The sequence below is a fragment of the Formica exsecta genome, unplaced genomic scaffold (assembly GCF_003651465.1).
Source record: "Formica exsecta isolate Colony F162 unplaced genomic scaffold, ASM365146v1 scaffold207, whole genome shotgun sequence".
In the NCBI taxonomy this organism is placed as follows: Eukaryota; Metazoa; Arthropoda; class Insecta; order Hymenoptera; family Formicidae; genus Formica; species Formica exsecta.
Window position 1 is genome coordinate 615,230 of NW_021849367.1, and position 16,517 is coordinate 631,746.

Below are 16,517 nucleotides of genomic sequence, written 5' to 3' on the forward strand. Positions count from 1 at the left end.
TATATATATATATAATTATTTTTATATTGTATAATATGATATATATATTTTTGGAATCATGATACATATATAAATCTAAATTATTTATCAAAATAATTTCTCTTTCTTTAACTTTCCTCAAATAATATTTTAATTGATTGGTCTATTTTTACATCATTAGCAAATTTATTAAGATTTAATTTTTTTACTTTATCAAAATTTTTTATATACTTAAAAATTTTACATAGAAACTCTATAGCTCCTTTCATAGAGAAAAGGATAACAAATTCTAGATTGTAAATTAATTCAAAAATATTCTTTTTTTATATTTTTTTGCAATTATATTTCAAATTAATTTTTTTATATGATTATTAATTGCATTCTCTCAGAAACTAAGAGATACACAAAACTGGAACATCGCAAGCTATTATATCGAAACATTATGTTTGAACGAATTGGATATTTTTCGGATTTCGAACAGACAATCATTTACTTCTTTGTTCTTTACGGCAATATATTGCTAAAATTCAAAATTTTTCCTTTGTTAAATTAGTTATAAAATAACGATAAATTTGTAGATGTTACAAAAGCTTCACGAAGCTTTTCACAAACGTAGCATAAGATACTATTGGGACGAAGATCTTAATTTGTTGGAACATGTTGGGCGTGATGAAATGAGAAGTATGACAGGAAGAATAAATCACATTATACAAACTATCGAGAAAACTATCGCAAATGATAAATATGCAATAGCAAGATATATCTGTGAGTATTTATTTTTTAACGAAATATAAGTATATACACATAGAGCCACACATACACACACACACACACATACGCACACATACAATATACATTTATACAAAATCTGGCGATTAGAAAATTGATTATTTTTATTATTTATTTACCAAAATACAAATATTAATATTGTAATAATATAATTTTGGTTAAATTTTTTATTGCAGTAAATAAAAGTGAACTTAAAATCTTGCAATCTTTAAGTGATCAATCCAATTCAGAATCATTAGAATCATCGGAATCTGAACTCGAGTCTGGTAAGTATGATACATTTCAAATCGTTCCTTTTCTTCTTAGGAAGTTATTAAAACTATGGTCGCGAATGTTATGTGTACGTAAGTTATCTTTATATATATATATATATACAGGGTTAGAAAAGTCTGGAAATGGTCAAATATCTCGAAAACGAAAAAAAATAATTATTTTTAAGAAAAAGTATGTAATTATTTACAATGTATTTTTTTAAACTCTTAATTCATAATAATCACATATATCCCCTTTGTACTGCATAATTCTGTATCATTTTTCATTTGTTTGTATATCATTTTTATTGTCTAAAATATCAATTAATATTGCACTATATTTTTTTACAGCAAACCAATGGAGTTGCATTATTATCTGACCACTCAAGAAAGAAGTCGACAATATTGGTGATGCAACGTATCATGGCGAGACAATCGGCCTCGGCCGAATGTTCGTGAGGAAAATTTGAATCAAACATATATTCATAAATGGCGCCGAGTTTAAGGCTGACTGGTCTTTCGCAACCAAAATCCAATTTCTTCCTTGGATTATTTTTTTTAAATGGTCTTTCTACAAGAACAGTCTCATGCTGCCTCATTACTTGATTCTCTGGCGTTTTTTCGTTAGCTTTTTGTCTAAAATCCTCCGGCGATTCGACATCGATGTCATCGTTATACTCCTTGTTTGTATCGTTTTTCTTATCGTTTATAACTTTGATATATTCGTTATAGGGAGGCATCGCTTGCGAAATGGGCATGGCATTAATTTTAGTCTTTTGTTCCATTATTACTACATCTATATCCAACATGGAGAGCGAATCATTGTACTCATCATCCAATAAATCTTGGACTGTCTTTGGTTCCAAATCTTTTTTCTTAAAGAAATCTTGAAACATCTTCCATGTATCAATGCACAGAATTTTGTCGTCAAAAACCTTTAATGGCAAAAAATTAATTGTTATTGAATAAATAGAGAAATAAATAACTGATCACCTTAAAAATAAATTATACCTTATTTATGCACTCGAGTTCATGCAAGAATATCGGATAATCGAATCTGTTGCCGTTATGTGCTGCAAAACAAATTGGTGGTGTGAGACGCTGTAGAAAGCACATTATTAACTCATAAACTTCACACTCAAAAGGCTGCAGTAGCAACATGTCCTCGTTAAATAATTCTACAAATTTATGAGAGATTATTATATCATTATATTATAAAATTTTCTTAATTTAGATTCTCTTCAATTTTATTTATGTATTAATCAATTTAAGCTAATAAAGCAACTTACTTGTCATATATGCTACAGTTGGTGGTATGATTTTTTGGGGATTGATCGGAAGTATTAGCTTATGCAAGACTCGCGGCAAAGATGCTTTGTTGCAATTACATATCGACTCTCTTGTAACAGCAACTAAAGCAATTTCCGTGATTCTTGGCATGATCTTTCCTTGAATCAAACCAGTTGTTTCCAAATCGTAGAATATAAATGTTTGAATTTCCATTATTTTAGATATTAACTTAATGGATTCTCTTTTCTTATCTTCTCTGTATTATCTCTTCATTATTTGGTATGATGATTTCTATGAACTATCTCCAACAATGACATGCAATTTTGCAATTTTAATCGTAATAAAAGTAATGGGACAATTTTAACTTTTAAAAATTGTGGTTTTACTTACCATAAAGCGTCGAATAAACTCTCTGTACTTTTCATTTTTCATCTTTACTTTTCTCTCTTTTCAACATTAAAAATTATGTACTATGTATATATGTACTATGTATACCCTTATTTTATTTTGAAGAAATAAATCATAAGAAGCCATTAAACACTTCGAAACACAAAGAAATACCCACTTACAACTTTCCCATAAGAGCAAAAGATTAATTGGTGCGATTGAACACAACCATATTGACCGGTGCTTAGGGTAATATATATGTATGAAAGTAAAGAATTTGTAATAAATAATAAGAAAAAGGATGTCGATAAACGATAGCTGTCTCTCCACACGGTGAATGACATATTTAACAGAATGTCCAAGGATTTCGTAACTGTCGATGGCAACGTGAAGAAGATTCAAAAGGAGCATTATTATTTGCAAGTTAAAATGTAATAAAAAATTACTCTGCTTTTTTACCACAAAGATATATGTAAAAACTCTGGTAAAAGTGCTAATATTTTTAATCTTAAAATAACAACTCGGTATATTGGAGTATTTGCATTTGCGTTTTCTGATATACGTACTTTAATCAAGGCAGATTACATTGGATCATCCGTCCGGTATAATACGCATATAATCGTTTATAACATGCATATCACAAAACGTAATAAAAACGGAATAAATAAAATATGTAATACAACAAAATACAAAATATGTGCTCATAGTATACGAACAATAATATATTATTACATTTAATCTTCCGACAGCGACGTCTATTAGAACTTGTACAAAACACTCATAGAACGCATTTAAAAATAAAGTATGATCTCTATATTTAGATTTATTGCTATAGAGATAAGATTCATCATGCTGTATGTTTTTACTTTATGAATGTAAGCGCCATTGTTTATGTATAATTATAAATGAGAAAAAGACCAGTGCGATAGAGAAAGAAAGAGAGAGATCTAGTTAAAATTTAACAACGCGCAAATGAAAAAATAATCGACAAAAAATAATCGTAGTACAAACATCCATACGCATCTTCTTTCAAAGCATCAACCGTACGTAAGTAGCATAAATGTGGTCGTCTGTTCGTCGATCTCCCAGTCCCTTCTGCTCCCCACTGAAACCAAATAAAAACTATATGCTTTTTCGAGAAACAACATTTTATTATCGAGAAAGAAATTAGAAAGTTGCTCACTTTTAAGTAAGAAATAATGGGCTAATTAAGAGCCTGGCGCGATAAATGATGCGTGAATTAATTTTTATATATGTTTCTTGTTTATTATGTACGTTTCGGTCCTATTTTTGGACTATCTTAAGCAACTGTTAATATTAATCGGTTTTCTTGTTTTTTATGCATCTATTCATGACCCTCAGTAACCATGCATAAAAATGATGAGCCTCCCTCCGGTTTCAGCCACAAAGGAAGCATTTATTTGGTCATGTTTTTTTGGAAACTGCATAAATCGACATATCTTCCGTCGAAACAAGGTACCGCGGATCACAACACTGCGGGACGCAACTGTTCAATTTCGTCTCTTCATTTTTGTGTATGGTTACTAAGGGTCACGGATAGATGCATAAAAAACAAGAAAAACGATTGATATTGAGTTGCTGAAGATGGTCCAAAAATAGAACCGTAATGTTCATAAGAAATAAGAAACATATATAAAAATTAATTCGCGCATCATTTACCGCGCCAGGCTCTTAATTAGTCCACTATTTCTTACTTAGATATTTAATATTAAAGCTTTTCATTTTATATTTATTTACTTTCGTGGTCCATTGTATTTTTTCCGACCGCCTTGTCGTCAAAACAACCAACCAGCGATACTTCGGGAAATAATGTCTTGAATATCGTTGAGTCTGGTTTTTCGAGCACATTTTTACGGTCCAAACATGAGAATATAAATCCCACGGAATGTTTCTTTAATTTTACTTGGTTCTTAAATAATCTTAATTTTTTTGTAACTTGCTCCTCTGTTGTGTATCTTCCGTCTACAACTACAGACCATGATTGTATCGAACCAGTAATTAGAACAACTCTAAAACATGCAGTTGATAGAGGCCACTTCATTACACCACCCCATACAGAAGTTATTCTATCTATTCCACTATAAGCAAAAAGAATTTATGTTATCCAATATCATGTCATCCAATATCTGTTATATATTATTTTTCATTAGGTTGATGCAAAAGTTCGTCACCCCGTTTTTTTACTACTAAAAACATAAAACAAAAAACGAGACGAACTTTTGCATCAATCTAATATACAATGTATAAAATTGTTGATAATTTATATTTAAATTACCTGTATTCTTGCACAGCCTTGAGCAAAGGTTTTGACAAATGAATAAATTCATTACACAAGTCATTACATAAGTATATGAAACACGTAGACTCGTCCTGATTTGGGATAGGTGTTTCTTTTATCATATCAATAAGTTTCCTTACATGATTTTGGAATTCTAATAAAAGCTCAGACGGAACTAATAAACTGCCTGGCTGCTTATATTCTGTACATAGAATTAAGCTATTGATTTTCACATCTGCAATTTCTGGCAAAAGTGCACATACTATGTTTCGAAATTCTGTATCATCAACTCTTGTATCATCACTTAGTTCTAGTCTTTCATTTATAATTGTGCCGAAAGTATAAAGCATTACGGCACTGCAATTTGATGGTAGTATTTTTATTATCAGTTCTTATAAAAAAATAAAAAAAAATAAAAAATATAGATTATTTAAATATTATTTAATTATTAGAAGCGAGATTTAGTTACTAATTTCATATATAATTTCTATTTTAACTTTTTAACTGCTATTCTATTTTAACTTTTTGACTGATTAATTGGATAAAATATGAATGAATTAAGTTTAGAGTTAATCAAAGGTAAAAAGTATAGGATAATAATTGATGATAATAAAGCAATTACACCACCTAATTTATTAGGGATAGATCGTAAAATTGCATATGCGAATAAAAAATATCATTCTGGTTGGATATGAATAGGAGTTATTATTGGATTTGCAGGAATAAAATTATCTGGGTCTCTAAATATGTATGGATATTCAAGATTAATTCATCAGAATAAAAAAAGAAAGATTGTAAATCCTAAAATATCTTTGATTGAAAAGTAAATATGAAAGGGGATTTTATATAAATTTCTATTAACACCTAGTGGATTTAATGAGCCTGTATTATGCAGAAAAAATAAATGTAATATTACTATTATAATAATAATAAATGGGAGAATAAAATGAATTGAATAAAATCGATTTAATGTAGCATTATTGATTGAGAATCCTCCTCAAATTCATTGTACTATTAAATTACCAATATAAGGAATTGTAGATACTAAATTAGTAATTACAGTTGCTCCTCAAAATGATATTTGGCCTAAGGGAAGGACATATCCTAAAAAAGCAGTAGCCATTGATAGAAGATAAATTGATATCCCAATTAATCAAGTATTAGTTAGTTTATATGAGTTATAATATAATCCTCGTCTGATATGTAAATATATACAAATAAAAAATATTGATGCTCCATTAATATGAATATTATGAATTAATCATCCTAATTTTACATTTTGAATAATATGAATAATTCTGAAGAAAGCAAAATTTGTATTGGGGCAATAGTGTATAGATAGGAAAAATCCACTAAAAATTTGAATAATTAAGAATAATCCAAGTAAAGACCCAAAATTTCATATATAAGAAATATTTACAGGTGATGGTAAATTTATTAAAGATATTTTTATAAATTATTTTTTTTACTGCGCCTGGTTCATCTGTCTTTTTTTTTAACGTTTGTTGATTTAATCGTATGGACCTATTATTTATTATTTTTATTTATTTATTTTTTTCATTCATCTCTATACTGAATATATTATATATAATAGTTATGCTATCCATAAACATTATGATAAATATCAATAAATTAATTAGGATGAATTCGCTTATTAAAAAGCGTATACATACCATGTATACCATACAGTGTTTTGTACGGTATAAAAAAAAATCCTATAGTTGGTTTAATCCTTGATTTTTCGATAAAACGTGTTTTATCTGTAAAATGTAGGTGATGTTCTATAAAACAATCAGGACCTCTTGTGTATTTTTCATGATTTGCAGCTTTTAACCAGAACCTATAAAGAAAAATTGTACATTGGAGTTCATACTATATATTAGTATCAGTTTGTAATATAATGTGCTTTTTATTTACAATTTAGCAGATTGTAATAAAATGATGTTAAATATAACTGCTAATAAATTTACGTATAAAATTTGTGAATTTAAGTGTATACATTTTAAAATAAATGACATAAAATGCTTTACAGATTTATTTATAAATCGAATCTGCATTTGTACTTAATTCTTTTTAATTTTTTTTGGATATAGAATTCTGATCATGTATTTAGGATTAAATTGAATGCAAATCATTAACATGTTACGATCGTTATACCTGCAAACCATCGCGGCTCTTTCTAATTCCTTAACATTTAAATACCTAAAGACAATTCTCAAAATGTCATAGTTTAGGTAAATATTCGAATCCATTGGATTTTCATAGCTTTCCACTGTGTTATTTTCGAATCCGGTAGAAGTTTTACGAATTCTCTTTGCCGTTGGTTCTTCCATTTTAAATCCCTAATTCGTAATGCCTGCTTGTTAAATATCACAATACTGCAACATACATATGAGGTACAATAAGAAAGCAAAACAAACCTGTGTATGTAAACCACGGTCACCGACGAGTAGACCCCTGCGCCGTTATATTTCAAATCGGCGGCGGCATTAGAGGTAAAATATCTTGGCGGCGGCGAGTTCGCCGAAAATTTACTTTTTTGGCGGCGGCGGAATCGGCGAATGATATAATTTATCGGCGGCGGCGGCGAACGGCGGCGTTAATACATTTTTTTTAAATAAAAAAATCAAACTTCAACATAATTCAATAAATAGATTTAAAACTACTTCAATCAAACTTGGATTAACTTAATCGTTGATTAACTTACAATGCAACATAAAAAATTTTTAACAATATAATTTTAGTATGTAATATAATATAGATTTTGAAATTTTGTTATCGGTCTGTAAGTTAATTAATAATTAAAAGTGATCCTGACAATTAGTATCGACACATAATATTGGGAAACTTTGAAAAAATATAAATATATCATCCGTTTTATATTGAAACATATATATTTTATTATACTTTTTTAAATTTTAGCATAATATATATCAATATATCACAATATACTGTTGTTAAATAAAAAACTGAAATTATTGGAATCGACACAGAAAGTTAGAATTAAATTCTTCGAACATAGAATAAATTTCAATTTCAACTTTTGATAATATAAACAAAAATAAACATTATACATAAACAAAGTATATAGTTATACATTATATTAAGATTTTTAGATTTCATATATATAAAACACACAGCACTTTTGTTTTCAAAATACAATTACTTGCATTGCTAATTTCTTTTCTTACAACAAAATAGCATAGAATTTAATTCAAAATATTATTACTGATCATCATATGTAAAAAAAATAAAATATAATTTATTCTATCAGATTTCTTACATATAAATATTTCTTTCCATATTAAATTGCGTAACTTATATATATATATCAAAAAAATTTCACTATAGCTTTTCTTTTTTAGAATTTTTTCGTTAAAAATATTTTTCTTTTTTTTTATATTTAATTTCTCCCTTCTCATGTTATATACAGGGTGTCCCAAAGCACCCTTGACAACGCTCGTGAGAAACATTTTTGTTTATCGTTTTATATAAAATTAGAATATTATGAGAGGGAGATATAGAAAAGTACATCCTTCTTCATATTCAAATAGAATACTGATAACAGAATATTTTATTATATGAAGTATTATTCTTCTACATATACAATTATCTAGGAAACTGATATAAAAATAATCCAAATTAAAAAATGTTTACACGATATAAATCAACTTTTGAATATGGTAAAAGAGAACTATGCTGACCTTAAGATATATCTTTTTTAAAATAAACGAATAACTTTAATTTGTGACAAGTTTTTGGGCTAAGCATTAGTTTTAAAGATAATTGTATGGAAAATTAGAGAAAAAATGTAGAAAAAAATATTACAGAACTTTTCTGTTCAGTTTACTATGCTCTACTTGCTCACGAGCGTTGTCAAGGATGTTTTGAGACACCCTGTATATATTTTTTTATTAATAATTGTCATGCATTATTAATTAATAAAGTGACGTTTTTTAGTTGTGGATTATTAACGAGAATTAACGAATGAGTAAAGATTTATATGATATATCTTTTTTAAAATAAACGAATAACTTTAATTTGTGACAAGTTTTTGGGCTAAGCATTAGTTTTAAAGATAATTGTATGGAAAATTAGAGAAAAAATGGATACTTAGTATATAAATAATAAATATCATTATATATGATTAATTGACATAGCATTTTGTGTCTAATATATATGTAATAACATGATATATACATTTATATGGCAATTTCACAGTTTTATTGCCTTTTAATTAAAAAGGCAAATAAATATATATCACTTTGCGAAAAAAGAAACATTAAAAATAGTGTACAATGATACATTGTATCATCAAGTATAATACAAATAAGAAATTTAACTATACATTTTGCATATTATATTCAGAATGTATAAAAAATTTACTTATGTATACTTTTTATTAGACTTCTTTATAAGAAAGTATTTCTTGTTTGTTGGGATTACATCATAACTCATCCTATATATATATTACAAATATGGGAAACATGTTTCTGAAAAGACAACATCTCAGAAAAACAATGACGAAATAAGTTAGCAACTTTTTTTCAACATTGAAGCTCATTTAGAATTTTGCTTCATACCTTCTTCAAATATGGAACTCTCTTTAACAGCAGTCTTATTTGTTTCTTTCAGTCTAAAGGACTTATCTGGTTTGATGTGTCCACCAAGTCTGGCCCTATCTCCTTTAGCATTCTGTTTCTCGTAAGCACGTGTTATCTTCAAGGACATTTTCGCATCAGTTTCGTCCATGACGCTAGATTCTCTGATCTCAGGGAGAGCCTTGAATGTTTTAGTGGACGAAACGATCTTCAATCTTTTCGCACCGTGTCTTACCGCTGCTGTTTTTTCGGAAGATACATGCATCCTCGCCGAATTATTCGTTAATCTCTTACTCGTGCTCAAACGCGGTTCGAGATTGTCACCGATCATTGACTCTACATTAGATTTACTCGATCGATAGCGATCGATTGTCTTTAGGAAGGTTTTTGCTTCCACTTTGGATTTGACCGCGCAGATTATCGCGCTGTTCTCTACATTATTAGAACAATGATTCTTCAATGCTCGACGAGCAAGTGTTTGCCGAGGCTTCTTGTTGCTCTTGATTCTCTTTACCGCTGCATAAAGAGAGGCACTGCGGCGTAGAATGCATTTCTTCACTAAATTACTTTCATTCTTAACGGCGTTTTTCGCTCCCGTTACCGCGTCGCTTAGTTTTGTCTCCAATTCTTTCAGGATGCAGATATTTTGCGCGACACCCTCATTATCCTGTAAATAAAGGGCGCATATGTATAGATTGTATCTGAGAAAGATGTGCTTCATACGTACATCACAAAAATCTTTTAAGTACAATTGATGTATGATAATAACATAAAAAATAAATGTGTGTGTGAGAGAGAGAGATTGATTTCGCATTATCAATTGTATAATTATGCAAATAATGACTTACCCCCTCACACTACGGCGGTTGCCATGCATAACGAGAGTGAATGGTACATATTATACACTTTTAAAAAGACGAAGCACATATCTACATGTACGATATATAAAAACTTCAGAGAAAATTATAAAATAAGCAAAAGTAGCAAAAAAGATTGCTCACAATGCAAATAAAAATACTTTCGATAATAAAAATATATATTTTATTAGACGAGACTCTCTTATTATATATTTCTATAAAATTGATGTTCAGCAAGTAGGAACATTTGTTGAATGTAATGCATGCTAGAGAGTGCTGTACATTATTAAAAAAATGTGTATAGCATTACTATCCATATATTTCGTTGGCATCTAAAACTTGCAAGCAGTAATTTTAGATGCATTATAATTTTTTTATGTATTGCATTATTATATTTTATTGTATTTAATTTGCCACAGTTTTTGCTTGTGAACATAATGCACAATTCATGCCAAGTTATCTCACACTCATCAGGATATTCTTTGATCAGGATTTCCAGGAATCAAATAAAAGTAAGATAAATAAATGATCGCTAAAAACTGTAACATTTATTAACACAATTGGATATGTAAACCCGTGTGTCTAATACATTATGAAGTTTTTACACATGAATGCATACATAATATGAATCGGAATCTTGAATTTCGGAATGATTTTTAAGCAAATGATATTTAATAAGCTCATTGTCGAGATCAAGATTTATCTGACTTTTTGAAGATTTTATTTATTCGATAAAATATTAAGATTATATTCTTTCATTTATAATAATCTCAACATAGATAATAAATTTGTAATTTACAAAATATATCTTTTTTTGTATATAGGTTTTAAAAACGTTATATACATAATTGCAAAATGTATATCAATACAGAATGAATCACGCGAATCGTGCCGCAATAGAGATAATTTTTTTTAATGCGCATTTAGATTAATTCATAATGAGTATATTAAAATAAAAATTGATATCGCAAAGTTCTCAAAATTCTTTCAACTTGATTCATTCTAGTATATTTATTTTTTACAAGAATATATATATATATATATATATATATACACACAAAATTATATATATATATTGTTAAAATAATTAACACGATTAAATTTTAATTAACAAGTTGTCATATCCCAACAATTCCATCATCCAAAGATATAATGGTTCAACCACTTATATCTTCACGCTGTGCCCTTCGCTAAAGAAATAGATATAATTAATTACATGTGTGTGTGTGTGTGTGTGTGTGTGTGTAGTATTAACACATTGTTTTAACAACTCACACAGATTAATTTTTCTTCATTTTACCACTGCATAAATTAAATGACGTGACTATAAGTGCACTTTTATATATTCGGCGTGAAAAATATAGTGCATAAAAATTGATTATTTACCAACAAGTATTATATTAATGTCAGATATGATTATTGAAGCATTAAAGCGTGTATGATTGATGACTTTGCTGAATTAGTCACAATGTAAAATGAATCACCAGTGCAAAATATTACTTATCCATCTCACCTGTATTTCTCTGAACTATCAATTTAATTTTCATCCTCATTTAAAAAAACTAATTTGTGCGTTATATATCGTGTATGTATATAAATATCAACTAAATCAGTATCAATCAATCAATACAGTGAAATTATATATGTATAAATATTAAATATTATATTATTTTGTTTCACAAAATAATTAATTGAGACAGAAGCTTAATGCGTAAATTTATTTTAAAAAATATATGGGACATTATTGTCTTGTCTATATATAAATCAAAGTTGTGGAAGACTCATTCAGAAGAATATAAAAATAAGATCTTTACAATATGTATTTTTCTCATATAAATAACATAATAAATATCTATATTATTGTCCGAAAATGTTCTTCAATTATATATAATTATATAAAAAATACTGATTATAATATATATAATTATATAAAATACGAAATCGTTTTTGTATAAATTTCAGTACAGATTTCAATACAATTCAAAATATGCACATAAAAATTCGCGATATATCGCGATTTAAGATATATAAAATCTCTCTCCCACTTTCTTAGTTATATACAAATAAATTTACGTTCGATCAGGCACTAATGTGTTGTAGTGTAAACAGCATACCAAGTTAGTCGTTGAACAGAATAAGTGATTATGATACTATACACTGCTTTATGTCAGCACTGCAAACGTCACTCCCGCTATTTACATCAAAATTTACCTTACGCATCGATCTGTTGGGTGGTGAGGATAGATTGTTCACATATGCTAATTTCAAATGAGATTTTACTCCTCTTAGAGAACGATATTGGCTATTTGGCAATCGGCTGTTGGGATTGCTTCCAGTGAGATCAAGAATGGATGGACCTAACGCTGCTCCAACCTGTGTGTATTATTAATGTTTTAGCAATATGCCTGTTGTTATGCGAATGTGATCGAATAAGGCGAAAATAAGATGGATTTTTTACCGCTTCGAACACTGTTGGGGTATATTTCGGAGGAACAAATATGTGATTCATAGTTTTGTTTATCCCATCGCGAACTCTAGCTGGTATTGTATTCACCAAACGACCAGAATTATAATTGCATTCTAGAGTATAACTACGTATTAGGTCAGTCGTCTTGTAAACTGCTACGCGTCCCGAACCTTCTCTCGACATGCCGTCTCGTTTGTCTCTATGCAAGCCATGTGTATTTAATATTTTGATAATATAAAAACATCTACATCAATTCTAGCAATAAAAATATACTCACATAATGTACATATTTCGCTCTGCAAAATTGCAGGATGTAAAATGAAAGTTTGGATTGTTAATGGACATCAATTTAGGTAACAGCATACATGTAATAGTATCCTCCGGATCGGCAAAGTGATTTCCGTACATGAATACGCCTTTCTTCGAAGCGTGACCATGTAGATCGATGTATAAATACAGTCCGGAATTATCCGAAGACTTCGATACTTCGCCCATACCGACGGCTGTATAAGTTACTTTGTCATTTGTTCTATCTTCCGCGATGTTATCATTCTTACCATTTTCTTTAGATAATTCATCCCTCTCATCTGTGTACACGATAAGCTAATCAGAAATTAGATATGATGAGATTCCATCATACAAAGTAAATATCAATACCAATAATTGCACTGTCCAAATTTTCCAATGTCAATAAACGTTTCTCATTAGTTTCCTGAGCGCATCTATTTTCGTCCAATGACATAAATGTTACCTGTCGAACAATAATAATGTTAAAAGTGTAATACTGCAGAACTTGATGTAATATAAAATATATTGTTAACATTCACTTTTTGAAATTTTCTGCACAAATTTATTTGCAATATAAAGAAATATTGTTTTGATCATACTTGTTGCAACAGTCTTGTAGTTGTATCACGTACAGCGTTTGCTATTGAAGCAGTTGAATTTATAATGCTTAGTTTGCTGTCTACAATTTCTAAATTTATATCTGATAGATCGTCGATTAAATCGCTTGGTACTTGATAAAAATTATGATAATATCTAAAAAAAAAAGTATGTAAAAAAATTGTATTGTGTACTCTAAATAATTTAATCAGAGATAAGAGTGTTTACCTTATTAAATTTCTTGCAGCATATATTGTTGGATGATCTACTTCAGAAGGATTTAAATAAACCCTATTCAGATTTACTCCCTTAGTGTCCATGCGATAATGACCTTTAGCGACACCATCTGGATTGAGCATTGGTATTAATTTGAACACATATAGGCGACGTAAATTTATGGCAATCTGATCGTCGCGATTTAACAAAAAATTGAGAAAACCGTTCAGAACAAAGCTAGACGGTGTTTCACCTGGGTGGACTCTGGCACTAATAAAAATTACCTAAATGCACATAATTATGTAGATATATTTTTTGCTGAAAATATGCATTTTTTACATTTAATAAACGTAGTACAAATAGTGTACCTTTTTGTCTCGAAATTTGTAAGGCCTCTCCTCATTCTTTTCAGGAAACATATTAATCAGTCTATCTTCTCTCTCCATTGATATGTTATGATAAGAGCTTATTGTTAATACATCTAGTCTACGATCCTCCAAAGATTTTATTGCACATTCTCTGTGATAATAGATATCATCTGTACACATTACACTCCGTTTACCCATTCTTGCATCAATCCTTTTCAAATAATTTTGTAAATCTGTATATGAGAATGGATAGGTAAAAGCAAAGTAAGTAACAGCTTTTGAATTTTCTGGAGTGTAATAGAGGAAGGATAAAGTAAAGTCATTTCCTCTCTGATCAAGCTGCAATGTTATAAAAATAGTATGCTATATATAACTGTGCGCTAAATAATTATTATACATATGTTTATGATCTTGCTACATTCTTAGATATGTGCATTCCTATAATTATATATAGTATAATTACAGTGTATGTAGGTCTTTCACGAATTCGCTCCCAATGTAAATGTCCTGGTACAATTTTAAAAACTGGACACATTCCCTGACTAAACATCTTGACTTGCTTGTTCAAGTTGACTATGTTAAACCTGACCGAGACACTTGGACAATTAGATCTGACTCCGAAATAGAACCAAGTCCTATTGTTGTTTTGAAATTGTGTACCATGACAATCGTGCTTCGTCCATATATTAAATTCATAATCCGATATCTCCTTAGAATTCGAGTTATTGGTCAATTTACTTTCAATTTCGTAAACATCTAAAAATAGTAAAGTTATTGCGTTGTTACATAAGAAGTACATTTGCGGTGTTATACAATCTATAACAATGGACAGTTAAATTTACACATAGTAAGAGATCAATCTTTAATCAATTAGTCATTTACAAGAAAAACAAACGTTCTCCTGGACAATACGCTTGTTTTATTTATATCAAAATGCGAACAAAATCAATCTAGATCGATGAAACGTCAAATTAGGTAATTTCATTACCTTTATCAGAAGTCTCTGGTATTCTCACTTGTTCCACTTTAGCCAGATTGGCCGAGTCAAAGTTGTTGAAAAACACGAAGCCACCGCAAGTAATGTTTTCGCTCGAGCTCGCCATGATATGTGTCTCACGTCTGTGGCAAGATCGGTACGCGAGGCAGATGACAATCCATTCACGTGTCAGTTGGTGTGCTCGCGATAACGTAAGGATTCAAGCTCCTCTCCTTCGTTTTCTCGGTTGACTCGACTTCAGAGGGGGACGGACACTCACTTATACGTTACGATCAACATCGCTCTCGTTCCCGCAAGGCAAAATCGCGTCTCTTGGCTACTCTCGATCATATGATCTCTATTTATACGCTACATAAAATAACTCGTGCGATTCACAGACTCTCAAAGCGGTAGTAAACAGCGATCGCGCGATACTGACGATTACGAGCCGGATCGCTCATCTTTGAGCGATGCTGAAACGAGTATACAGTTGAATGCTCGCGGAGAATCATACGTGGGGAACGATGACGCGCTTGCATCGCTTATCGATCGTGTTATTTTCGCGTGGATCACACACAATTCGATTAAACCCGAGAGGAATTTATAGGAGTTAAAATAAATCGCGTATATATATAAAAAAAGTTTCATATGTCAAAAGTTTCATATGTCAAAATATTTTTTATGGAGGGGGAAAAGGGGGAATTGGCCTTCGCAAGGATTTTCCTTGATATTAAAATCATATAAAATGTATATATTTCAAATATGTTTTGATTTTCTTAAATTTAATTTTCTCTTTTATATCTTTATTAAGGAACTTCGCGTTTCTCTGTAAATGTCAAACGCATTTCACTTTCTCAGCAATTTTTTTAATAAAAGATATTCTTTTTTTTCTAAGATCCTCTCACGACCTATAGACAACACACAATATTTATGATAAATATTCATAAATATTTTTTACTATTTATTTTTTGAAATATTATATAAATATTTTATACATTTTGTATACATATTAAGAGAAGAAATCATAAAAACTTTAAATTTGATATATTATTAAAATATAAACTAAATATTTTGTATCATTATAATAAGTAAAAAATAAATATTTATGATAAATATTTATGATCTGTTTTAATAAATTTAAGACCACAAAAA

At 29.3% G+C, this 16,517-nt stretch overlaps 4 protein-coding genes across 5 annotated transcripts in view; 1 reads left to right on the top strand and 3 right to left on the bottom strand.

Moving 5' to 3' along the window:
• Positions 1-2,013, top strand: part of LOC115234775 — a 23,994-nt gene extending 21,981 nt beyond the window's left edge. The window contains exons 8-11 of the mRNA XM_029806095.1: positions 369-488; positions 558-744; positions 945-1,034; positions 1,371-2,013. Coding sequence (XP_029661955.1) covers positions 369-488; positions 558-744; positions 945-1,034; positions 1,371-1,399 — 426 coding nt within the window. The 3' untranslated portion in view covers positions 1,400-2,013. The remainder of the gene's footprint in view (positions 1-368; positions 489-557; positions 745-944; positions 1,035-1,370) is intronic.
• On the bottom strand, positions 1,252-2,560 carry LOC115234777. The gene is made up of 3 exons (XM_029806099.1): positions 2,309-2,560; positions 2,031-2,197; positions 1,252-1,954 (listed from the first exon to the last, which is right to left on the bottom strand). Exons 1-3 carry the CDS (start codon positions 2,520-2,522, stop codon positions 1,355-1,357), a joined length of 981 nt encoding a protein of 326 aa, XP_029661959.1. The 5' UTR covers positions 2,523-2,560; the 3' UTR covers positions 1,252-1,354.
• On the bottom strand, positions 2,466-7,513 carry LOC115234776. Of its 2 annotated transcripts, XM_029806096.1 has the most exons (7): positions 7,416-7,513; positions 7,153-7,337; positions 6,669-6,835; positions 4,993-5,386; positions 4,455-4,795; positions 3,744-3,801; positions 2,466-2,600 (listed from the first exon to the last, which is right to left on the bottom strand). In XM_029806096.1, exons 2-7 carry the CDS (start codon positions 7,326-7,328, stop codon positions 2,582-2,584), a joined length of 1,155 nt encoding a protein of 384 aa, XP_029661956.1. In that variant the 5' UTR covers positions 7,329-7,337; positions 7,416-7,513; the 3' UTR covers positions 2,466-2,581. The 2 variants fall into 2 exon arrangements, with proteins under 2 accessions (XP_029661956.1, XP_029661957.1); XM_029806097.1 differs by lacking the exons at positions 2,466-2,600; positions 7,416-7,513 and having other exon boundaries at positions 3,232-3,801; positions 7,153-7,392.
• A 1,490-nt stretch (positions 7,514-9,003) lies between these two features.
• Positions 9,004-15,963, bottom strand: LOC115234804 (cytosolic carboxypeptidase-like protein 5). The gene is made up of 11 exons (XM_029806146.1): positions 15,378-15,963; positions 14,853-15,145; positions 14,390-14,728; positions 14,034-14,305; positions 13,808-13,961; positions 13,578-13,671; positions 13,198-13,507; positions 12,912-13,119; positions 12,665-12,826; positions 9,579-10,263; positions 9,004-9,488 (listed from the first exon to the last, which is right to left on the bottom strand). The coding sequence occupies exons 1-11, from the start codon at positions 15,490-15,492 to the stop codon at positions 9,466-9,468; spliced, it is 2,655 nt and encodes an 884-aa protein (XP_029662006.1). The 5' UTR covers positions 15,493-15,963; the 3' UTR covers positions 9,004-9,465.
• Positions 15,964-16,517: the final 554 nt, after the last annotated feature.

Coding starts and splice junctions, on each gene's coding strand:
- LOC115234777 (XM_029806099.1), bottom strand. CDS start 2,522: ATGGAAATTCAAACATTTATATTCTACGATTTGGAAACAACTGGTTTG. Junction 2,198..2,308: donor AACTGTAGCATATATGACAA/GTAAGTTGCTTT, acceptor ATAAATTTGTAG/AATTATTTAACGAGGACATG. Junction 1,955..2,030: donor AACTCGAGTGCATAAATAAG/GTATAATTTATT, acceptor TTGCCATTAAAG/GTTTTTGACGACAAAATTCT.
- LOC115234776 (XM_029806096.1), bottom strand. CDS start 7,328: ATGGAAGAACCAACGGCAAAGAGAATTCGTAAAACTTCTACCGGATTC. Junction 5,387..6,668: donor AACACTGTATGGTATACATG/GTATGTATACGC, acceptor TTTTTTTATAAG/AACTGATAATAAAAATACTA. Junction 3,802..4,454: donor AAATACAATGGACCACGAAA/GTAAATAAATAT, acceptor ATTTGGTTTCAG/TGGGGAGCAGAAGGGACTGG.
- LOC115234804 (XM_029806146.1), bottom strand. CDS start 15,492: ATGGCGAGCTCGAGCGAAAACATTACTTGCGGTGGCTTCGTGTTTTTC. Junction 14,729..14,852: donor GTGAAAGACCTACATACACT/GTAATTATACTA, acceptor ATAACATTGCAG/CTTGATCAGAGAGGAAATGA. Junction 13,120..13,197: donor GAGCGAAATATGTACATTAT/GTGAGTATATTT, acceptor TGGCTTGCATAG/AGACAAACGAGACGGCATGT.